At 46.6% G+C, this 25,872-nt stretch overlaps 1 protein-coding gene across 7 annotated transcripts in view; it reads right to left on the reverse strand.

The window, feature by feature from the left end:
* Positions 1-4,617: 4,617 nt before the first annotated feature.
* The window catches only part of LOC139391755 (programmed cell death 6-interacting protein-like), a 34,002-nt gene continuing 12,747 nt past the window's right edge, over positions 4,618-25,872 (reverse strand). The window contains exons 7-18 of one of the 7 annotated variants that reach the window (XM_071139288.1): positions 25,117-25,233; positions 24,550-24,772; positions 24,233-24,356; positions 22,776-22,953; positions 22,306-22,417; positions 18,749-18,918; positions 17,719-17,967; positions 15,318-15,452; positions 11,344-11,438; positions 8,774-8,891; positions 5,914-6,092; positions 4,618-5,000 (exon numbers count right to left, since the gene is read on the reverse strand). In XM_071139288.1, the coding sequence (XP_070995389.1) occupies positions 4,775-5,000; positions 5,914-6,092; positions 8,774-8,891; positions 11,344-11,438; positions 15,318-15,452; positions 17,719-17,967; positions 18,749-18,918; positions 22,306-22,417; positions 22,776-22,953; positions 24,233-24,356; positions 24,550-24,772; positions 25,117-25,233 (1,926 nt within the window). In that variant the 3' untranslated portion in view covers positions 4,618-4,774. Of the gene's footprint in view, positions 5,001-5,913; positions 6,102-8,773; positions 8,892-11,343; positions 11,439-15,317; positions 15,453-17,718; positions 17,968-18,748; positions 18,919-22,305; positions 22,418-22,775; positions 22,954-24,232; positions 24,357-24,549; positions 24,773-25,116; positions 25,249-25,872 lie in introns of all 7 variants that reach the window. The other 6 variants (XM_071139287.1, XM_071139286.1, XM_071139284.1 and 3 more) reach the window with 6 other exon arrangements.

The raw sequence follows: 25,872 nt of genomic DNA on the forward strand, positions 1-25,872 counted from the left end.
GTTTGGACCGGTATAACTCAAGGACAGTGATTTACTGCCACCTGGAGGGTTGTTTGGACCGGTATAAGTCAAGGACAGTGATTTACTGCCACCTGGAGGGTTGTTTGGACCGGTATAAGTCAAGGACAGTGATTTACTGCCACCTGGAGGGTTGTTCGGACCGGTATAAAGTCAAGGACAGTGATTTACTGCCACCCGGAGGGTTGTTTGGACCGGTATAAGTCAAGGACAGTGATTTACTGCCACCTGGAGGGTTGTTTGGACCGGTATAAAGTCAAGGACAGTGATTTACTGCTACCTGGAGGGTTGTTTGGACCGGTATAAAGTCAAGGACAGTGATTTACAGCCACCTGGAGGGTTGTTTGGACCGGTATAAAGTCAAGGACAGTGATTTACAGCCACCTGGAGGGTATAAAGTCAAGGACAGTGATTTACTGCTACCTGGAGGGTTGTTTGGACCGGTATAAAGTCAAGGACAGTGATTTACAGCCACCTGGAGGGTTGTTTGGACCGGTATAAAGTCAAGGACAGTGATTTACAGCCACCTGGAGGGTTGTTTGGACCGGTATAAAGTCAAGGACAGTGATTTACAGCCACCTGGAGGGTTGTTTGGACCGGTATAAAGTCAAGGACAGTGATTTACAGCCACCTGGAGGGTTGTTTGGACCGGTATAAAGTCAAGGACAGTGATTTACAGCCACCTGGAGGGTATAAAGTCAAGGACAGTGATTTACTGCCACCTGGAGGGTTGTTTGGACCGGTATAAAGTCAAGGACAGTGATTTACTGCCACCTGGAGGGTTGTTTGGACCGGTATAAGTCAAGGACAGTGATTTACAGCCACCTGGAGGGTTGTTTGGACCGGTATAAAGTCAAGGACAGTGATTTACAGCCACCTGGAGGGTTGTTTGGACCGTTATAAGTCAAGGACAGTGATTTACTGCTACCTGGAGGGTTGTTTGGACCGGTATAAAGTCAAGGACAGTGATTTACAGCCACCTGGAGGGTATAAAGTCAAGGACAGTGATTTACAGCCACCTGGAGGGTTGTTTGGACCGGTATAAGTCAAGGACAGTGATTTACTGCTACCTGGAGGGTTGTTTGGACCGGTATAAGTCAAGGACAGTGATTTACAGCCACCTGGAGGGTTGTTTGGACCGGTATAAGTCAAGGACAGTGATTTACTGCCACCTGGAGGGTTGTTTGGACTGGTATAAAGTCAAGGACAGTGATTTACTGCCACCTGGAGGGTTGTTTGGACGGTATAAAGTCAAGGACAGTGATTTACTGCCACCTGGAGGGTTGTTTGGACCGGTATAAGTCAAGGACAGTGATTTACTGCTACCTGGAGGGTTGTTTGGACCGGTATAAAGTCAAGGACAGTGATTTATACAGCCACCTGGAGGGTTGTTTGGACCGGTATAAAGTCAAGGACAGTGATTTACAGCCACCTGGAGGGTTGTTTGGACCGGTATAAAGTCAAGGACAGTGATTTACTGCCACCTGGAGGGTTGTTTGGACCGGTATAAGTCAAGGACAGTGATTTACAGCTACCTGGAGGGTTGTTTGGACCGGTATAAAGTCAAGGACAGTGATTTACAGCCACCTGGAGTTATGACATCATTTCTCACAACTATAATTCAATTGGCTGATCCCTCCTGATGACCTGGATATGTGATCCTTCATTAACCAATAGGAAGTCCCACCCAGTTGACTACTTCAAAATGGTGGATGTCCTCAATGGCACTATGCTAAAACTGGCTTTTGGGCACAAGAGTGCTGTATCTGTCCCTTTATCTCAGGTTGGTGGCAGTTCCAACCGTCTTGCTAGATGCACTGCTCTCGGGGCCATGCCTGCCCTCTCCTGGCTACTTCCTTTAACTACATCAGTAGTTTTCAGCAGACTGGACAATGAAGTATAAATGGTATATAAATGTACAAGTCTATGGTTCTGAAGATCAAAGACAATGTTCCTGAATAAAGTAGACTCAGCAAACTGCACACAGGTGTCTGGTATGGTATCCAGAGGTGTTTAATCACATTAGAACCACAGAGAGAAAGAAAAACAGTCTGTTGTTTGGTTAACCACATACATATATATATATATATATAATATAATATACAGAGTCTTCACTAAGTATTCACAGCCCTTGACTTATTCTACATTTTGTTTATCAGCCTGAATTCAAAATGGATCACATGGATTTTTCCTCTCACCCAATAACCCGTAATGACATCACAATACCCCATAATGACATCACAATACCCCATAATGACAAAGTGAAAACATGCTTTTAGACATTTTTGCTAATTTTATTGAAAATGAAATACAGAAATATCTAATTTACATACGTATTCACACACACGAGTCAATAGTTTGTATAAGCGCCTTCGGCAGTGACTACAGCGGTGAGTCTTTCTGGGTAAGTCTAAGCACTTCCACACTTAGATTGGGCAACATTTGCCCATTATTCATTTAAAAATGATTCAAGCTCTGTCAAATTAGTTATTGAGCAATGATAGACAACCATTTTTAGGTCTTGCCATAGGTTTTCATTTAGATTCATGTCAAAACCGTAATTCGGCCACTCATGAACATACACCGTCTTCTTGGTAAGCAACTCCAGTGTAAATTTGTTATTATGTTTTAGGATATTGTCCTGCTGAAAGGTGACTGAACCAGGTTTTTCTCTAGGATTTTGCCTGTGCTTAGATCCATTCTGTAAATGTATTTATCCTGAAACCCCCCCCCCCACTTCCTTAATGATTACATGCATACCCATAACATGATGCAGCCACCCCTCTGCTTCCAAATATGGATAGTGGTACTCAGTAATGTTATGTATTGGATTTGCCCCAAACATAACACTTTGAATTCACCATTGGCCTCATGGTGAAATCCATGAGCAGTTTCCTTCCTCTCTAGCAACTGAGTTAGTAAGGACACCTGTATCTTTGTAGTGACTGGGTTCATTGACACACCATCCAAAGTGTAATTAATAACTTCACCATGGTCAATGTCTGCTTTTTACCCATCTACCAATAGCATTGCAAAACTTCCTTAGTCTTTGTGGTTGAATCAGTGTTTGAAATTCACTGCTCGACTGAGGGACTTTTACCTGTTTGGGGTACAGAGATGAGGTAGTCATTCACCAATGATTCCATGCAGCTTATTTAAGCTTGAAATAACAACAGGTTTGAATACATACTGACTCAATATACATTTCAACTTTTCACTTTTAATTAATTTACATTTTATTGCATTTAAAAAAGACATGATTCCACTTCGGGCCAGTGACCAAAAAAAATCTAAATATAATCCATTTTAAATTCAGGCTGTAACAACAAAAGTAGGAAAAAGTCAAGGGGTGTGAATACTTTCTGAAGGCCCTGTATGTAATAATCTTTATCCCAGAAAAACATCTCCAGCCGTACTCTGATTATAGGAGAGAACGCATCTCCAACGGTCCTCAACTACATGAGAAAACCTACAGGCCGTTTTCATTGGATCAGTACATCAGTATTATTCATTAGAAAAAATAGGATATAGATATAGTTGTAATAGAAGCGCCAGGAAATGATCTCGGTGATCAGAGCTGGGTCAATATTCAGTAGCAAAACGGTTTGATAAACAGACAAGGAACATTTGTTCAAGTCGTACATTTGCCCTCCTGGACACAACCGTCGGTCCTCCGGTCCCCTCAACCGGTGACATTGCACGGGACCATCCACCCGCTCCCAAATAAGGAATCACACCTATAGACTACGCCCCCTCATCCCAGAATGCAGTGAGGCTCCTCAGAGAGTTGGGCCAGGAAGCGGAAGCTAGCGGTGAAAAATCTGTTGATGTATCCTTGAACAAGGCACTTCCTTCCTTTACGACCTCCACATGTCAGGGGTGTCGTACTACTACGACCTCCACATGTCAGGGGTGTCGTACTACTACGACCTCTACATGTCAGGGGTGTCGTACTACTACGACCTCCACATGTCAGGGGTGTCGTACTACTACGACCTCTACATGTCAGGGGTGTCGTACTACTACGACCTCCACATGTCAGGGGTGTCGTACTACTACGACCTCTACATGTCAGGGGTGTCGTACTACTACGACCTCCACATGTCAGGGGTGTCGTACTACTACGACCTCCACATGTCAGGGGTGTCGTACTACTACGACCTCTACATGTCAGGGGTGTCGTACTACTACGACCTCTACATGTCAGGGGTGTCGTACTACTACGACCTCCACATGTCAGGGGTGTCGTACTACTACGACCTCTACATGTCAGGGGTGTCGTACTACTACGACCTCCACATATCAGGGGTGTCGTACTACTACGACCTCCACATGTCAGGGGTGTCGTACTACTACGACCTCTACATGTCAGGGGTGTCGTACTACTACGACCTCCACATGTCTGGTGGATGTGACAATAAAATGTTGTGTTTGTTTTTGTTTTTTTTAGTGTTCTAAAAGAGGCCCAGCCCAAAACCAGGAAGTCAGTTAGATCAGGACGAGAAGTTAGGAATTAAATAAAGAATCAACGCAATAATTAGAAAAATTATATGAAAAACGAATTAAACAAGGGTGGTGGGATAGAGTAAGGGTAGAGTAGGGAGGGAGGGAGGGAAGGAGGGGAGGGAGAGAGCGAGAATTTATTGCAGAGGTTAGAATCATGGTTTCTGCTGTCAGTTGGAGGATGGATAGCAGAGGGGAGGGGTAGAAGGGCTGAAAAGTGGGAAGAGAGGGAATGATAGAGTTTACACAGTAGTTATTGTTGTGGGTAGTATGGTTGATGTGGTGGGTGCTGGGGCTGCTGTTGGTAGGTGTAGGGGTGCTGCTGTGTGGGGGGGGTCCCGGGGAAGCCCCCCTGTCCGGGTGCTGGGGCCTGCTGATAGGGGACGTAGGGCTGCATGTTAGGCTGCATAGCGGGGGGCATGTTGTACTGGCCGTACGCTGCATACGGGTTATAACCCATGGGCATCTGGTAGGCATACCTGGAGATACAGAAGCAGAGAGAGAGTTATAACCCATAGGCATCTGGTAGGCATACCTGGAGATACAGAGACAGAGTTAGGAGAGACAGAGAGTTAGGAGAGACAGAGAGTTAGGAGAGACAGAGAGTTAGGAGAGACAGAGAGTTAGGAGAGACAGAGAGTTAGGAGAGACAGAGAGTTAGGAGAGAGAGGGGGAGGGATAGTTAGAAGAGACAGAGAGTTAGGAGAGAGAGGGGGAGGGATAGTTAGAAGAGACAGAGAGTTAGGAGAGAGACAGAGAGAGAGTTAGGAGAGAGACAGAGAGAGAGTTAGGAGAGAGACAGAGAGAGAGTTAGGAGAGAGACAGAGAGAGAGTTAGGAGAGAGACAGAGAGAGAGTTAGGAGAGAGACAGAGAGAGAGTTAGGAGAGAGACAGAGAGAGAGTTAGGAGAGAGACAGAGAGAGAGTTAGGAGAGAGACAGAGAGAGAGTTAGGAGAGAGACAGAGAGAGAGTTAGGAGAGAGACAGAGAGAGAGTTAGGAGAGAGACAGAGAGAGAGTTAGGAGAGAGACAGAGAGAGAGTTAGGAGAGAGACAGAGAGAGAGTTAGGAGAGACAGAGAGAGAGTTAGGAGAGACAGAGAGAGAGTTAGGAGAGACAGAGAGAGTTAGGAGAGACAGAGAGAGAGTTAGGAGAGACAGAGAGAGAGTTAGGAGAGACAGAGAGAGAGTTAGGAGAGACAGAGAGAGAGTTAGGAGAGACAGAGAGAGAGTTAGGAGAGACAGAGAGAGAGTTAGGAGAGAGGGGGGAGGGATAGTTAGAAGAGGGGGAGGGAGAGAGAACAGCAATGGAAGTGTGACTAGAACAACGGATAACAGTTGTGCAACTCTCACACAGTCTGCCGACTGGGACAATAAAGGTATTGATTGATTCACCCTGGGTATCCCTGGTAGGTGGGGTAAGGCGGTCCCTGTGCCTGTGAGGGAGGGGCCATGGGTGGGGGGTTTCCTGGTTGAGGCTGGTTGTCTGGAGGGTTACCAGGCGCGGAGGCGGCCTGGGGGGTGAAGGCAGGAGGAGGGGGCCGCTGGGGCGGCTGGGCTTTCACCTGGGGCTGCTGAGGCTGCTGGGAACGGGAAAGAAGTGAAAATCAGTGATCAATAAAAAAATAAATAGATAACTAGTAAACACTGATAAACATTTCATTTATTGATCGCTTGAAAAATTATATTTTCACAATAAGAGACAACATTTACAGTCATGTTCATCTCTGTCGTGATTGAGCAAGTTTGATTAGGCTGAACCGGTGTGAACCGTTGAAGAGGAGCGGCCTGATCAAATCCATCAGTAATCTGTGCTGCCCAGTCATATGGTCAACAAGGCAGCATGGCACATTGTTCAAAAACAGGTCTTCTCCAGAAAATATAGCTTTCAATTTTCCAACGTGTTTTCCTTGAGAAGGTAGACAAACTTTTGGTTTTATTTGTTATCAAGTGCAAACATTCTTAAAACTGTCTGTTTAAACTACTGGCACACAGCTCAGTCCTCCATGCAAACCCAACAAGACATGTTACCAGAGGTGTCTGTTTTAACTACTGGCACACAGCTCAGTCCCCCATGCAAACCCAACAAGACATGTTACCAGAGGTGTCTGCTTTAACTACTGGCACATAACTCAGTCCCCCAACAAGACATGTTACCAGAGGTGTCTGCTTTAACTACTGGCACACAGCTCAGTCCCCCATGCAAACCCAACAAGACATGTTACCAGAGGTGTCTGCTTTAACTACTGGCACACAGCTCAGTCCCCCATGCAAACCCAACAAGACATGTTACCAGAGGTGTCTGCTTTAACTACTGGCACACAGCTCAGTCCCCCATGCAAACCCAACAAGACATGTTACCAGAGGTGTCTGCTTTAACTACTGGCACACAGCTCAGTCCCCCATGCAAACCCAACAAGACATGTTACCAGAGGTGTCTGCTTTAACTACTGGCACACAGCTCAGTCCCCCATGCAAACCCAACAAGACATGTTACCAGAGGTGTCTGCTTTAACTACTGGCACACAGCTCAGTCCCCCATGCAAACCCAACAAGACATGTTACCAGAGGTGTCTGCTTTAACTACTGGCACACAGCTCAGTCCCCCATGCAAACCCAACAAGACATGTTACCAGAGGTATCTTCACAATTACCAAGTCCAGAGCAGACTATGGGAGGCACACAGAACTACATAGAACCATGACTACAGGGAAATCTATTCCACATTAGGTAACTCACACAAGCAGTAAAATAAGATTTAAAAAATAACAGATCAAAATGCACCTTATGGAACAGGGAGGTACAACACAAACACACACATGCTGTCCGTCCTGTCTCCCTGTCTTAGGCGTCTCAATTTACATTGCAATTTATTGCCCTGGTCACATCTGCAGTCCTCATGCCTCCTTGCAGCATGCCTAAGGCACATTCACGCAGATGAGCAGGGACCCTGGGCATCTTTTTTGTGTGTTTTTCCAGAGTCAGTAGAAAGGCCACTTTAGTGCCCTACATTTTCATAACTGTGACCTTAATTGCCTATCGTCTGTAAGCTGTTAGTGTCTTAAAGACCGTTCCACAGGTGCACGTTCATTAATTGTTTATGGTTCATTGAACAAACATGGGAAACCGTGTTTAAACCCTTTACAATGCAGATCTGTGAAGTTATTTGGATTTTTACAAACGATCTTTGAAAGACAGGGTCCTGAAAGGGGGATGTTTCTTTTTTTGCTGAGTTTATTTCCACGCTATGAGGTTGGAATCATACCGTGAAATTCAGAAAACTATGATATCCTTTTAGTGTAAGAGCCGTTTGAAAAGACCGCCTGAAACTTCAGCCTGTTTCGGTGGGATGGAGTTTTGGCCTGCCTGGTGTAAATGATTCAATAGACCAATAAGAAAGAGTTCCAAACCTCTCTGCCAATAACAGCTAGTATTCACTTTTCCCCTCCCCACTTGCAGGCCGGCCTAGCAACATTTCTGCTTGAGAAATTGCTCTTTGCAAAGAAGCTATTTTTGAAAACAGTCAATTGTTAACCAGAAATGATTTGATATTGAGATAAAAACATCTTCACTTGACCTTTAACATACAGTACCAGTCAAAAGAACCAGAGCTCCCGAGTGGCGCAGCGGTCGAAGGCACTGCATCTCAGTGCTAGAGGCGTCTCTACAGGTCGGCGGCAGTGGGAGCAGGGTTAGTCTGGTAGGCGGGGACATTAAAGGACGGGGCACTGGTTCGATTTCAGGCTGTATCACAGCCGGCCAGGAACGATTGCAGTGCACAATGGTTAGGGGGGCGTTTGGCTGGGGGGAGGGGGGTTTAGCTGGGGGGCGGGGGGCTTTGCGACTCCTGGTGGCGGGGTCCGGGCGCCTGCAGGCGGACTTCGGTCGGCAGTTGAACGGTTAAGTGGGTGGGTGTTAAGAAGCGCGGTTTGGCGGGTCATGTTTCAGAGGATGCATGACTCGACCTTCGCCTCTCCTGAGCCCGTTGAGGAGTTGCAGCGATGAGACACGATCGTAATTGGAGAAAAAGAGGGTAAAATAAAATAAAACGTCTTTTAAAAAAAGGATTCTGTAAACCAGAATAATTTTTATTTTAATTTTAAATGTGAACCATTTTTTTAAACAACCCGCCCCTATTTCTGACCACCCCTCCCCCAGTACATTTCTATCTGTCCCTTAATCGAGTCACCTCTATGGTACAGAGCTGCCCTCTGATTCGATCCTCCCACCTGCCCATCGATGATTGGCTACTTACAAAGACAGTCCTGGGAGCAGGGGTTGGGTCGGCGGCAGTGGGAGCAGGGTTAGTCTGGTAGGCGGGGACATTAAAGGACGGGGCGCTGGGCTCCCTGGCGATGCTCTGCTGCAAGTCCCTGGGTGGGTAACCACAACAACAGCAATGTCAGTCGGCGGTCACCACGACAACCACAACATCAGTTGATTGTTTATCTATACGTTAGTTGTTGTGCACCAACTCTTGCACTACCCACACACTCCCCACACACTCTACCCACACACTCCCCAGACTCTACCCACACACTCTACCCACACACTCCCCACACACTCCCCAGACTCTACCCACACACTCCCCAGACTCTACCCACACACTCTACCCACACACTCTACCCACACACTCCCCAGACACTCTACCCACACACTCCCCAGACTCTCTACCCACACACTCCCTAGACTCTCTACCCACACACTCCCTAGACTCTACCCACACACTCCCCAGACACTACCCACACACTCCCCAGACTCTACCCACACACTCCCCAGACTCTACCCACACACTCTACCCACACACTCTACCCACACACTCTACCCACACACTCCCTAGACTCTACCCACACACTCCCTAGACTCTACCCACACACTCCCCAGACACTACCCACACACTCCCCAGACACTACCCACACACTCCCCAGACTCTACCCACACACTCCCCAGACTCTACCCACACTCTCTACCCACACACTCCCCAGACTCTACCCACACTCCCCAGACTCTACCCACACACTCTACCCACACACTCCCCAGACTCTACCCACACACTCTACCCACACACTCCCCACACACTCTACCCACACACTCCCCAGACACTCTACCCACACACTCCCTAGACTCTACCCACACACTCCCCAGACTCTACCCACACACTCCCCAGACTCTACCCACACACTCCCCAGACTCTACCCACACACTCCCCACACACTCTACCCACACACTCTACCCACACACTCTACCCACACACTCCCCAGACACTCTACCCACACACTCCCCAGACACTCTACCCACACACTCCCCAGACACTCTACCCACACACTCCCCAGACTCTACCCACACACTCCCCAGACTCTACCCACACACTCCCCAGACTCTACCCACACACTCCCCAGACTCTACCCACACACTCCCCACACACTCCCCAGACTCTACCCACACACTCCCCAGACTCTACCCACACACTCCCCAGACTCTACCCACACACTCCCCAGACTCTACCCACACACTCCCCAGACTCTACCCACACACTCCCCAGACTATACCCACACACTCCCCAGACTCTACCCACACACTCCCCAGACTCTACCCACACACTCCCCAGACACTACCCACACACTCCCCAGACACTACCCACACACTCCCCAGACACTACCCACACACTCCCCAGACTCTACCCACACACTCCCCAGACTCTACCCACACACTCCCCAGACTCTACCCACACACTCCCCAGACTCTACCCACACACTCCCCAGACTCTACCCACACACTCCCCAGACTCTACCCACACACTCCCCAGACTCTACCCACACACTCCCCAGACTCTACCCACACACTCCCCAGACTCTACCCACACACTCCCCAGACTCTACCCACACACTCCCCAGACTCTACCCACACACTCCCCAGACTCTACCCACACACTCCCCAGACTCTACCCACACACTCCCCAGACTCTACCCACACACTCCCCAGACTCTACCCACACACTCCCCAGACTCTACCCACACACTCCCCAGACTCTACCCACACACTCCCCAGACTCCACCCACACACTCCCCAGACTCCACCCACACACTCCCCAGACTCCACCCACACACTCCCCAGACTCTACCCACACACTCACGCTGCTGCTAGTCTGTTTATCTGTCTCGATAGCCTAGTCACTTTCACATACTGCATTACCTCAACTACCTCGTACCCCTGCACATTGCCTCGGATACCGGTGCTCCTTGTATATGGGATTGTTTGTGTTACCATTTTCTTTTTTAGCAAATATTTGTCTTACTTTCTTTTTTTCTTTAACTCTGCACTGGGCTCGTAATTAAGCATTTCACCTGTCGAGTCTACACCTGTCGAGTCTACACCTGTCGAGTCTACACCTGTCGAGTCTACACCTGTAGAGTCTACACCTGTAGAGTCTACACCTGTCGAGTCTACACCTGTCGAGTCTACACCTGTCGAGTCTACACCTGTCGAGTCTACACCTGTCGAGTCTACACCTGTCGAGTCTACACCTGTCGAGTCTACACCTGTCGAGTCTACACCTGTCGAGTCTACACCTGTCGAGTCTACACCTGTCGAGTCTACACCTGTCGAGTCTACACCTGTCGAGTCTACACCTGTCGAGTCTACACCTGTCGATCAGCTGTCGATCAGCGCATGTGACCAATAATTTGATCACCAATCACAGAAAACCCATGATGTAATTAATGATATTTCACTAATAAGACAATACTTTGATTATTACAAATATAACAATTGATGCATCATCATCATCATCATCATCATCACAGAGACGACATCACCACCACACACTTGAGCAGTTCGTCCCGTTCTGTCTTGCGGGCGAAGATGATGTCACTGCACTTGTTCTGGAACTTCAGCAGGATCTCTGTGAGGTCGTTGTAGAACTACAGAGAGAGAAAGAAAGTGATTGGTCAGACTGAAACTAGGTTTCCATCCAATAGGAAAAGATGTTCATGTGAATATAAAAAATAAAAAAAATATTAAATCTGCATTTTCCAACCAGAGATGTTTCCATCAAAACGACTTGTTGCTAAAGGAAACCTGTGCGTGATGACGCAGCGCACATTAAAGCTCTTCCGCTGTTAACTTTTCACGTAGCGAATAAAAAGCAGAAGTTCAATGCGTTTCCGTTACATTTTCAACTCTACCGAGGATTTTTGTCTCAAAAACTGTTGAGATAAATGACATACTTGCCCAATCTGGTTTTGGTGTATTACTTCAAACAGTTTGCTGATAAAAATGGACAGGGTTATATTAGATACGGATCAGAGCAAGACCATTATTTCAATATTTTTTTAAAAACGTGTCAGCCAAGCACTGTCACCAACATTCAAATATGAACCTCAATATTTATTGGAAATTTGCACGAAGCTCATCACCTCAACCGTCATCAGTCATGATGAAGTTTCAAAAATAAGTTACGAAGTTCATACAACTAAAACCTTATAAACTCTGCTTCCCAACATCGTGGTGGTAGTACAACGTAACATATCGTGGCCTGACTACACGTCCACCTAGACATGGTCATTTCATCAATAAATGTGTATCCATCGCACCCAAAAAACTATCCACCCTTGTCTAGCTTATTTAAAATATATAAATATGTGACCGTGGGAAATCTTAGACGTACGATTCCCATAAGGCTCGGCTTGAGTTTAAAAACAAATTGAGTCAGGTAATTCATCCACATTGAAATGGTTGGATTGAAACCCGGTTCAAGACAAGTCAATTAATCATCAAGCTCTTATCAAATCAGTTGTTTTTCAGGGCCAACAACCATTGTTATTGTGTATTGTTGGGAGAGAGAGTCCTAGAGACAACCCTCTTGTTCCTTAGAGAGACAACCCTTCCTGCCGTTCCCTTGTACATTCTACTATTACAACCCAGTTTAGTAATGTCACCTTGTACATTCTACTATTACAACCCAGTTTAGTAATGTCACCTTGTACATTCTACTATTACAACCCAGTTTAGTAATGTCACCTTGTACATTCTACTATTACAACCCAGTTTAGTAATGTCACCTTGTACATTCTACTATTACTACCCAGTTTAGTAATGTCACCTTGTACATTCTACTATTACTACCCAGTTTAGTAATGTCACCTTGTACATTCTACTATTACAACCCAGTTTAGTAATGTCACCTTGTACATTCTACTATTACTACCCAGTTTAGTAATGTCACCTTGTACATTCTACTATTACTACCCAGTTTAGTAATGTCACCTTGTACATTCTACTATTACAACCCAGTTTAGTAATGTCACCTTGTACATTCGACTATTACAACCCAGTTTAGTAATGTCACCTTGTACATTCGACTATTACAACCCAGTTTAGTAATGTCACCTTGTACATTCTACTATTACAACCCAGTTTAGTAATGTCACCTTGTACATTCTACTATTACAACCCAGTTTAGTAATGTCACCTTGTACATTCTACTATTACAACCCAGTTTAGTAATGTCACCTTGTACATTCTACTATTACAACCCAGTTTAGTAATGTCACCTTGTACATTCTACTATTACAACCCAGTTTAGTAATGTCACCTTGTACATTCTACTATTACAACTTTCAAGAGTACATTTAAAGCCGGACTGAGTTCCTTTAACACACACACACACACACACACACACACACACACACACACACACACACACACACACACACACACACACACACACACACACAGTAGAATAATAGTGAAGACATCAAAACTATTAAATAACATATGGAATCCTGTAGTAACCAAAAAAAGTGTTAAACAAATCAAAATATATTTTATATTTGAAATTCTTCAAAGGATGACAGCTTTGCACACTCTTGGCATTCTCTCAACCAGCTTCATGAGGTAGTCACCAGGAATGCATTTCAATTAAGAGGTGTGCCTTGTTATAAGTTAATTTGTGGAATTTCTTTCCTTCTTAATGCATTTGAACCAATCAGTTGTGTTGTGACAAGGTGGGGGGGATACAGAGGAGCCCTATTTGGTAAAATACCAAGTCCATATTATTGCAAGAACAGCTCAAATAAGCAAAGAGAAACAACAGTCCATCAGTACTTAAGACATGAAGTTCAGTCAATCCGGAAAATTTCAAGAATTTTGAAAGTTTCTTTAAGCGCAGTCGCGAAATCCATCAAGCGCTGTGATGAAACTGGCTCATGAGGACCGCCACAGGAAAGGAAGACCAAGAGTTACCTCTGCTGGAGGATAAGTTCGTTAGAGTTACCTCTGCTGGAGGATAAGTTCGTTAGAGTTACCTCTGCTGGAGGATAAGTTCGTTAGAGTTACCACTGCTGGAGGATAAGTTTGTTAGAGTTACCTCTGCTGGAGGATAAGTTCGTTAGAGTTACCTCTGCTGGAGGATAAGTTTGTTAGAGTTACCTCTGCTGGAGGATAAGTTCGTTAGAGTTACCTCTGCTGGAGGATAAGTTCGTTAGAGTTACCTCTGCTGGAGGATAAGTTCGTTAGAGTTACCTCTGCTGGAGGATAAGTTTGTTAGAGTTACCTCTGCTGGAGGATAAGTTCGTTAGAGTTACCTCTGCTGGAGGATAAGTTCGTTAGAGTTACCTCTGCTGGAGGATAAGTTCGTTAGAGTTACCTCTGCTGGAGGATACGTTCGGTAGAGTTACCTCTGCTGGAGGATAAGTCCGTTAGAGTTACCAGCCTCAAATTGTAGTCCAAATAAATGTTTCAGAGTTCAAGTAACAGACACATCTCAACATCAACTGTTCAGAGGAGACTGTGTAAATCAGGCCTTCATGGTTGAATTGCTGCAGAGAAACCTCTACTAAAGGACACCAATAAGAAGATGAGATTTGCTTGGGCCAAGAAACACAACCTATGGACATTAGACCGGTGGAAATCTGTCCTTTGGTCTGATGAGTGCAAATGTGTGATTTTTGGATCCAACCGCCGTGTCTTTGTGAGACGCAGAGTAAGTAAACGGATGATCTCTGCATGTGTGGTTCCCACCGTGAAGCATGGAGGAGGTGGTGTGATGGTGGTTTGCTGGTGACACCGTCTGTGATTTATTTAGAATTCAAAGCACACTTAATCAGCATGGTTACCACAGCATTCTGCAGCGATATGCATCCCATCTGGTTTGCGCTTAATGGGACTATCATTTGTTTTTGAACAGAACAACGACCTAACTCACCTCCAGGCTGTGTAAGGACAGTGATGGAGGAGAGTGATGGAGAGAAGGAGGAGAGTGATGGAGTGAAGGAGGAGAGTGATAGAGTGAAGGAGGAGAGTGATGGAGTACTGCATCAGATGACCTGGCCTCCACAATCACAAAACCTCAACCCCATTTGAAATGGTTTGGGATGAGTTGGACCGCAGAGTGAAGGAAAAGCAACCAACAAGTGCTCAGCATATGTGGGAACTCCTTCAAGACTGTTGGAAAAGCATTCCAGGTGACTACCTCATGAAGGTGGTTGAGAGAATTGCCAAGTGTGTGCAAAGCTGTCATCAAGGCAAAAAGTGGCTACTTTGAAGAATCTAATATATATTCTGACTTGTTTTTTGGTTACTACATGATTCCTTCCATATGTGCTATTTCATGGTTTTGATGTCTTCACTATGATTAAACAATGTAGAAAATAGTAAAAAATAAAGGAAAACCCTTGAATGAGTAGGTGTGTCCAAACTTTTGACTGGTGCTGTATATATTTTTTGGGGGTGGGGACCCTGGCGCATCCCCGGGGGCACAGCCCTACAGTTTGGGAGCCACTGCCCTAGGCGACAGTTACCTTGGTGCCCTCTCGGAGGTTGCTGGTGATCTCTACGTAGCTGTCGTGGGCTGAGGCCAGCTTCTTCAACACCTCCTCACGATCATTAGCCTCCGAGTTGGACTTCTTCAGCTTGGAGAACTCCTGGTGAGACGCCTGGGGGGAAGACATCCAACAGTTGGAGATGGAAGGAGAGAATCCACAAGGTAAACTCTCTTTTTAGGAAGTATAAAGGGAAAGTGTGTGTGTGTGTGTATATATATATATCAGGTGTGTGTGTGTGTGTGTGTGTGTGTGTGTGTGTGTGTGTGTGTGTGTGTGTGTGTGTGTGTGTGTGTATATATGCAGGTGTATGTATGCAAGTGTGTATATAATCAGGTGTGTGTGTGTGTATATATATATATATATATATATATATATATATATATATATATATATATCTATCATTCAGGTGTGTGTGTGTGTATATGTATATATCAGGTGTATGTATGCAAGTGTGTATATAATCAGGTGTGTGTATATACATATATATATATATATATATATATCAAGTGTGTGTGTGTATATATATAAATAATCAGGTGTATGTATGCAAGTGTGTATATAATCAGGTGTGTGTATATACATATATATATATATATATATATATCAAGTGTGTGTGTGTATATATATAAATAATCAGGTGTATGTATGCAAGTGTGTATATAATCAGGTGTGTGTATATATATATATATATCAAGTGTGTGTGTGTATATATATAAATAATCAGGTGTATGTATGCAAGTTTGTTTATAAAAAGGTGTGTGTGTGTGTATACACTGCTCAAAAAAATAAAGGGAACACTTAAACAACAATGTAACTCCAAGTCAATCACACTTCTGTGAAATCAAACTGTCCACTTAGGAAGCAACACTGATTGACAATACATTTCACATGCTGTTGTGCAAATGGAATAGACAACAGGTGGAAATTATAGGCAATTAGCAAGACACCCCCAATAAAGGAGTGGTTCTCCAGGTGGTGACCACAGACCACTTCTCAGTTCCTATGCTTCCTGGCTGATGTTTTGGTCACTTTTGAATGCTGGCGGTGCTTTCACTCTAGTGGTAGCATGAGACGGAGTCTACAACCCACACAAATGGCTCAGGTAGTGCAGCTCATCCAGGATGGAACATCAATGCGAGCTGTGGCAAGAAGGTTTGCTGTGTCTGTCAGCGTAGTGTCCAGAGCATGGAGGCGCTACCAGGAGACAGGCCAGTACATCAGGAGACGTGGAGGAGGCCGTAGGAGGGCAACAACCCAGCAGCAGGACCGCTACCTCCACCTTTGTGCAAGGAGGACCAGGAGGAGCACTGCCAGAGCCCTGCAAAATTACCTCCAGCAGGCCACAAATGTGCATGTGTCTGCTCAAACGGTCAGAAACAGACTCCATGAGGGTGGTATGAGGGCCCAACGTCCACAGGTGGGGGTTGTGCTTACAGCCCAACACCGTGCAGGACGTTTGGCATTTGCCAGAGAACACCAAGATTGGCAAATTCGCCACTGGCGCCCTGTGCTCTTCACAGATGAAAGCAGGTTCACACTGAGCACATGTGACCGAGTCTGGAGACGCCGTGGAGAACGTTCTGCTGCCTTCAACATCCTCCAGCATGACCGGTTTGGCGATGGGTCAGTCATGGTGTGGGGTGGCATTTCTTTGGGGGGGCCGCACAGCCCTCCACATGCTCGCCAGAGGTAGCCTGACTGCCATTAGGTACCGAGATGAGATCCTCAGACCCCTTGTGAGACCATATGCTGGTGCGGTTGGCCCTGGGTTCCTCCTAATGCAAGACAATGCTAGACCTCATGTGGCTGGTGTGTGTCAGCAGTTCCTGCAAGAGGAAGGCATTGATGCTATGGACTGGCCCACCCGTTCCCCAGACCTGAATCCAATTGAGCACATCTGGGACATCATGTCGCGCTCCATCCACCAACACCACGTTGCACCACAGACTGTCCAGGAGTTGGCGGATGCTTTAGTCCAGGTCTGGGAGGAGATCCCTCAGGAGACCATCCGCCACCTCATCAGGAGCATGCCCAGGCGTTGTAGGGAGGTCATACAGGCACGTGGAGGCCACACACACACTACTGAGCCTCATTTTGACTTGTTTTAAGGACATTACATCAAAGTTGGGTCAGCCTGTAGTGTGGTTTTCCACTTTAATTTTGAGTGTGACTCCAAATCCAAACCTCCATGGGTTGATAAATTTGATTTCCATTGATACATTTTGTGATTTTGTTTTCAGCAGATTCAACTATGTAAAGAAAAAAGTATTTAATAAGAATATTTCATTCATTCAGATCTGGGATGTGTTATTTTAGTGTTCCCTTGAGCAGTGTATTTTAAGAAGTGTGTGTATATATATCAGGTGTGTGTGTGTACCTGCACTTTGCCCAGCAGCTCTTCCTGAGAACGGAGGCTGGCCTGAACCCTCTGGCTGTAGCTGCCATATGATTGGTCCAGCTGGCTCATTGACAGTGCCTCCTCATTGATGGCCCCGTCCTGAGCCAGAGCCGTCAGGAAGCTGGAGGACATGTCAAAGGTCACGCCCTTAATCTCCACCTCCAACCCCTCCCTCTCCTTCTTCACTTCCTCTAGCTGGGCCAGCTGGGAACGCAACACACTCACCACCTAGAGAGAGAACACATACTGTTAAAACACACACACCACCTAGAGAGAGAACACACACAGAGAGAGAGGGGATATACACACACCTAGAGAGAGGGGATATACACACACACACACACCCAGAGAGAGGGGATACACACACACACACCTAGAGAGGGGATACACACACACACACCTAGAGAGAGGGGATACACACCCACACCTAGAGGGGATATACACACACACCTAGAGAGAGGGGATATACACACACACCTAGAGAGAGGGGATATACACACACACCTAGAGAGAGAGAATATACACACACACCTAGAGAGAGGGGATATACACACACACCTAGAGAGAGGGGATATACACACACACACACACCTAGAGAGAGGGGACACACACACACACACAACCTAGAGAGAGGGGATATACACACACACACACACACACACACCTAGAGAGAGGGGATATATACACACACACACACACACCTAGAGAGAGGGGATATATACACACACACACACCTAGAGAGAGGGGATATATACACACACACACACACACCTAGAGAGAGGGGATATATACACACACACACACCTAGAGAGAGGGGATATATACACACACACACACACCTAGAGAGAGGGGATATACACACACACACACCTAGAGAGGGGATATACACACACACACACACACACACACACACACACACACACACACCTAGAGAGAGGGGATATACACACACACACACACAGGTAAAGGACAGAATACACACGGTTAGCACACACACATACTCTCTCACCTCGCTGCCCTGCAGTGTCTTCACAGGATTGGCTGATGGTATGGCAGCGGTGAGTTCCGCCTCTGGTTTACAGAGCAGAGCGATCATCTCACAGTGTGTATTATAACGCTCCCTGACCACCTGGTCCGCCTGCACTGCCTTGTCCAGCACACTGCGGAAGTTACCCCCCTCTGGACCGGGAGAGGAGAGGGAGGGGTGACAGAACATTTAACATCAGTGCTACACAACACCACACCTATCAGTATTTAACAATATGGGTATTTTTGGATGTGAGTACCTGCTCTGAGTGGTTTGTAGAGGTATGCAGGTGTGTGTACCTGCTCTGAGTGGTTTATAGAGGTCTACAGGTGTGTGTACCTGCTCTGAGTGGTTTATAGAGGTCTACAGGTGTGTGTACCTGCTCTGAGTGGTTTATAGAGGTCTACAGGTGTGTGTACCTGCTCTGAGTGGTTTGTAGAGGTCTACAGGTGTGTGTACCTGCTCTGAGTGGTTTGTAGAGGTCTACAGGTGTGAGTACCTGCTCTGAGTGGTTTGTAGAGGTCTACAGGTGTGTGTACCTGCTCTGAGTGGTTTGTAGAGGTATGCAGGTGTGTGTACCTGCTCTGAGTGGTTTATAGAGGTCTACAGGTGTGTGTACCTGCTCTGAGTGGTTTGTAGAGGTCTACAGGTGTGTGTACCTGCTCTGAGTGGTTTATAGAGGTCTACAGGTGTGTGTACCTGCTCTGAGTGGTTTATAGAGGTCTACAGGTGTGTGTACCTGCTCTGAGTGGTTTGTAGAGGTCTACAGGTGTGTGTACCTGCTCTGAGTGGTTTGTAGAGGTCTACAGGTGTGTGTACCTGCTCTGAGTGGTTTGTAGAGGTCTACAGGTGTGTGTACCTGCTCTGAGTGGTTTATAGAGGTCTACAGGTGTGCGTACCTGCTCTGAGTGGTTTATAGAGGTCTACAGGTGTGTGCACCTGCTCTGAGTGGTTTGTAGAGGTCTACAGGTGTGTGTACCTGCTCTGAGTGGTTTGTAGAGGTCTACAGGTGTGTGTACCTGCTCTGAGTGGTTTATAGAGGTCTACAGGTGTGTGTACCTGCTCTGAGTGGTTTGTAGAGGTCTACAGGTGTGAGTACCTGCTCTGAGTGGTTTGTAGAGGTCTACAGGTGTGTGTACCTGCTCTGAGTGGTTTGTAGAGGTCTACAGGTGTGTGTACCTGCTCTGAGTGGTTTGTAGAGGTCTACAGGTGTGTGTACCTGCTCTGAGTGGTTTGTAGAGGTCTACAGGTGTGTGTACCTGCTCTGAGTGGTTTGTAGAGGTCTACAGGTGTGTGTACCTGCTCTGAGTGGTTTGTAGAGGTCTGCAGGTGTGTGTACCTGCTCTGAGTGGTTTGTAGAGGTCTACAGGTGTGTGTACCTGCTCTGAGTGGTTTGTAGAGGTCTACAGGTGTGAGTACCTGCTCTGAGTGGTTTGTAGAGGTCTACAGGTGTGTGTACCTGCTCTGAGTGGTTTGTAGAGGTCTACAGGTGTGAGTACCTGCTCTGAGTGGGTTGTAGAGGTCTACAGGTGTGAGTACCTGCTCTGAGTGGTTTATAGAGGTCTACAGGTGTGTGTACCTGCTCTGAGTGGTTTGTAGAGGTCTACAGGTGTGTGTACCTGCTCTGAGTGGTTTGTAGAGGTCTACAGGTGTGTGTACCTGCTCTGAGTGGTTTGTAGAGGTCTACAGGTGTGAGTACCTGCTCTGAGTGGTTTGTAGAGGTCTACAGGTGTGTGTACCTGCTCTGAGTGGTTTGTAGAGGTCTACAGGTGTGTGTACCTGCTCTGAGTGGTTCATAGAGGTCTACAGGTGTGTGTACCTGCTCTGAGTGGTTTGTAGAGGTCTACAGGTGTGAGTACCTGCTCTGAGTGGTTTGTAGAGGTCTACAGGTGTGTGTACCTGCTCTGAGTGGTTTGTAGAGGTCTACAGGTGTGTGTACCTGCTCTGAGTGGTTTGTAGAGGTCTACAGGTGTGTGTACCTGCTCTGAGTGGTTTGTAGAGGTCTACAGGTGTGTGTACCTGCTCTGAGTGGTTTGTAGAGGTCTACAGGTGTGTGTACCTGCTCTGAGTGGTTTGTAGAGGTCTACAGGTGTGTGTACCTGCTCTGAGTGGTTTGTAGAGGTCTACAGGTGTGTGTACCTGCTCTGAGTGGTTTGTAGAGGTCTGCAGGTGTGTGTACCTGCTCTGAGTGGTTTGTAGAGGTCTACAGGTGTGTGTACCTGCTCTGAGTGGTTTGTAGAGGTCTACAGGTGTGAGTACCTGCTCTGAGTGGTTTGTAGAGGTCTACAGGTGTGTGTACCTGCTCTGAGTGGTTTGTAGAGGTCTACAGGTGTGAGTACCTGCTCTGAGTGGTTTGTAGAGGTCTACAGGTGTGAGTACCTGCTCTGAGTGGTTTATAGAGGTCTACAGGTGTGTGTACCTGCTCTGAGTGGTTTGTAGAGGTCTACAGGTGTGTGTACCTGCTCTGAGTGGTTTGTAGAGGTCTACAGGTGTGTGTACCTGCTCTGAGTGGTTTGTAGAGGTCTACAGGTGTGTGTACCTGCTCTGAGTGGTTTGTAGAGGTCTACAGGTGTGTGTACCTGCTCTGAGTGGTTTATAGAGGTCTACAGGTGTGTGTACCTGCTCTGAGTGGTTTATAGAGGTCTACAGGTGTGTGCACCTGCTCTGAGTGGTTTGTAGAGGTCTACAGGTGTGTGTACCTGCTCTGAGTGGTTTGTAGAGGTCTACAGGTGTGTGTACCTGCTCTGAGTGGTTTGTAGAGGTCTACAGGTGTGTGTACCTGCTCTGAGTGGTTTATAGAGGTCTACAGGTGTGTGTACCTGCTCTGAGTGGTTTGTAGAGGTCTACAGGTGTGTGTACCTGCTCTGAGTGGTTTATAGAGGTCTATAGGTGTGTGTACCTGCTCTGAGTGGTTTGTAGAGGTCTACAGGTGTGTGTACCTGCTCTGAGTGGTTTGTAGAGGTCTACAGGTGTGTGTACCTGCTCTGAGTGGTTTGTAGAGGTCTACAGGTGTGTGTACCTGCTCTGAGTGGTTTGTAGAGGTCTACAGGTGTGTGTACCTGCTCTGAGTGGTTTGTAGAGGTCTACAGGTGTGTGTACCTGCTCTGAGTGGTTTATAGAGGTCTACAGGTGTGTGTACCTGCTCTGAGTGGTTTGTAGAGGTCTACAGGTGTGTGTACCTGCTCTGAGTGGTTTGTAGAGGTCTACAGGTGTGTGTACCTGCTCTGAGTGGTTTATAGAGGTCTACAGGTGTGTGTACCTGCTCTGAGTGGTTTGTAGAGGTCTACAGGTGTGAGTACCTGCTCTGAGTGGTTTATAGAGGTCTACAGGTGTGTGTACCTGCTCTGAGTGGTTTGTAGAGGTCTACAGGTGTGAGTACCTGCTCTGAGTGGTTTGTAGAGGTCTACAGGTGTGTGTACCTGCTCTGAGTGGTTTATAGAGGTCTACAGGTGTGTGTACCTGCTCTGAGTGGTTTATAGAGGTCTACAGGTGTGTGTACCTGCTCTGAGTGGTTTGTAGAGGTCTACAGGTGTGTGTACCTGCTCTGAGTGGTTTATAGAGGTCTCCAGAGGGAGTTCTGTTCCAGCGTTGGCTGAACTTGGATCTCAGCTCGCTGTCTGTCGACTCCTCATCACCCAGCATCTTCAGAGACTACAAAACACACACATTATACAACACACACACACACATCGTGGGTATATAAAGGCGCGCGTGCACTTCGTCCAGTATCTCTCTGTTTCGTGTCAGTAGTTCAGGGAGGTATGTATGTGTGTATGTATATATATATATATATATATATATGTGTGTGTGTGTGTGTGTGTGTGTGTGTGTGTGTGTATTTACAGTGTGTGTGTGTTTACCTCATCCAGTAGCTCTCGGTTTCGTGTCAGTAGTTCAGGGAGGTATGTATGTGTGTATGTATATGTGTATTTACAGTGTGTGTGTGTATATGTGTATTTACAGTGTGTGTATGTGTGTATATGTGTATTTACAGTGTGTGTGTGTTTACCTCCTCCAGTATCTCTCGGTTTCGTGTAAGTAGTTCAGGCAGATCTCTGATCAGCTGCTCTATGCTCTGCAGCCCCCCCTGCTGGACGATGGCACGGGCCTTCTCAACAATGGATTGTGGGATAGAATCTCCAGACAGGTCCTCCAGAGCCGCAGGCAGGTTCAGAGATGCCAGGACACTGTTGTTAAATTATCAATACATTATCAATCTTTATAGATATTGTCATGCAGGGAGGGGCAACTTTGATGGGGTTGGGGGGGCACAAAAAAATCTGAACTCATGATGAGGGGCTTCAGTTGCTCGCAGGTCTGCGTCCCCCCCCCACCCCCCGGGGACCCTAGCAGAGAAATAACGGGGCCAAATTGACATCGGAGAGAAACATTTCCAGTTTTAAAGCAAAGTTGCTGTAATTCTACACATTTTGTTATGGGGCGGAGAGAAAGATTCTGCAATTTTATATCTAATTTCATGCAATTTTACTTATTTTGCCATAGGGTAGAGATAAATGTTTGCAGTTGTTAATATGATATCGGAGTGAGACTGACTAACAAAATGAATGTGTGTGTGGGGGAGGGGCAGTCAATAATTCAACCATGATAACAAGTTTAGATTAGAGCTGTGGGGGTTACAAAATTGTCAGCCATGGACCGTTAATTAACTGCTGGTCTCACGGTAATGGAACGTTAATTAACTGTCTGTCTCACGGTAATGGACCGTTAATTAACTGCTGGTCTCACGGTAATGGGCCGTTAATTAACTGTCTGTCTCACGGTAATGGACCGTTAATTAACTGCTGGTCTCACGATAATGGACCGTTAATTAACTGCTGGTCTTACGGTAATGGACCGTTAATTAACTGCTGGTCTCACAGTAATGGACCGTTAATTAACTGTCTGTCTCACGATAATGGACCGTTAATTAACTGCTGGTCTCACAGTAATGGACCGTTAATTAACTGCTGGTCTCACGGTAATGGACCGTTAATTAACATAAACACATTGAGCATCAGTGTCTTCCACGTGTATAAATAAATCCATGTAAAACAGCCTACAAGCCACTGATGCAGACCTTTTTAGTCTTAATGAATCCATGTAAATCAGCCTACACCTTCACAATAAATCCATGATTGATTTTAGACAGGTCTAAAGAAACATGATATGAAGAAAATGTAGTCTATTTCAGAAGAACAGAATACTCTGAGTTGTCCTTATGTTAGGTCCTGTCATGAGAGAGAAACTGCACAGCCACATTCCTAAATTGCCCCTTGTGTATTCTACTATTTTAACTGGCAACAGGAAGTTGAGACACCGACTGAGATAAACAACATGTCGTTGATCAGCGGGCACTTCAAAAAGGTGGGTTGTGGGGCCGCCAGTTGACCATCCCTGATGTACTGTGCTGTTTGAGTTGACAACAATCAATTTAACTGTTAATACATTGTAAAGTAACTTTCATACCCGTTGCAGAGGTTGGTAGCTTCTCTCATGGTTCCCACCAGTCTGTTGACCGTCTCAGCCTTCCTCTGGCTGTACACACTCATACTCTGCTGCACAGCCATGGGCACCATCTTCTCAAACAAGTCTACACACACACACACACACATTTGTGAATTCTATCAGACATTTACGCAAAAAGAAACAGTGTGTGTGCGTGTGTGAGTGTGTGTGAAACAGTGTGTGTGTGTGTGTGTGTGTGTGTGTGTGAAACAGTGTGTGTGTGTGTGTGTGTGTGTGTGTGTGTGTGAAACAGTGTGTGTGTGTGTTGTTCCTCTCACCAGTGAACTTGGCGCTGAGTGGAGGTGTGATGGTGGTAGCCTTGACCAGCGCTGCCTTGCCAATGTGTTCCAGATCTTTGACCTCGGGGACGCGGTCGTGGTAGATGAAGTCGTTGTCCTTCTTGGCGGCCGTCAGAGCGCGGCTGATCTTATCGCTCAAATCCTTCACACTGACGTACTCGTCATAGCGAGACGCTACAGTCTTCACCAGCTCTGTAGCGTGCTGAGGGAACGAGACAAAAGAAGAGCGGGAGAAGACTAATGAGGAAGACTTTGGTTGTGTTAATTTGGTCAGTGGAAAATCTAAATTATCAGGTGGAGTTAAAAACTCTGTCGGAACCACTGGGTTAAGTGTGTGTGTGTGTGTGTGTGTACCTGTAGGCGAGCGATCTCCTCTCCACTGGGTTAGGTGTGTGTGTGTGTGTGTGTGCGTTTACCTGTAGGCGAGCAATCTCCTCTCCACTGGTTTAGGTGTGTGTGCGTTTACCTGTAGGCGAGCGATCTCCTCTCCACTGGTTTAGGTGTGTGTGTGTGGTTTGCTCCGTGTGTGTGTGTGTGTGTGTGTACCTGTAGGCGAGCGATCTCCTCTCCAAAGCGTTTCTTCTGCTTGGCGAGGAGAGACTGGTGCAGTTCAGCGTTGGCCTGCATGATGCAGTGTTTAGCTGACAGCACCGGCAGCACCTCCTGGAAATAGAAATACTGACAAGAGAACAACCACGGAGCAAACCACACACACACACGCGGAGCAAACCCCACACACCCACACACACACACACACGGAGCAAACCCCACACACACACACACACACGGAGCAAACCACACACACACACACACACACACACGGAGCAAACCCCACGCACACGGAGCAAACCCCACACACACACACACACGGAGCAAACCACACACACACACACACACAGGGAGCAAACCACACACACGGAGCAAACCACACACACGGGGAGCAAACCACACACACACACACACAGGGAGCAAACCACACACACACACACACAGGGAGCAAACCACACACACGGAGCAAACCACACACACAGGGAGCAAACCACACACACACACGGAGCAAACCCCACACACACAGGGAGCAAACCCCACACACACTGGGAGCAAACCACACACACACACACACACAAAGGGAGCAAACCACCCACACACACAGGGAGCAAACCACACACACACACGGAGCAAACCACACACACACACGGAGCAAACCACACACACACACACACACACACACAGGGAGCAAACCACCCACACACACAGGGAGCAAACCACACACACACACACACACACACACACACACGGAGC

Source organism: Oncorhynchus clarkii, chromosome 32 (assembly GCF_045791955.1).
Source record: "Oncorhynchus clarkii lewisi isolate Uvic-CL-2024 chromosome 32, UVic_Ocla_1.0, whole genome shotgun sequence".
Taxonomy (NCBI): Eukaryota; Metazoa; Chordata; class Actinopteri; order Salmoniformes; family Salmonidae; genus Oncorhynchus; species Oncorhynchus clarkii.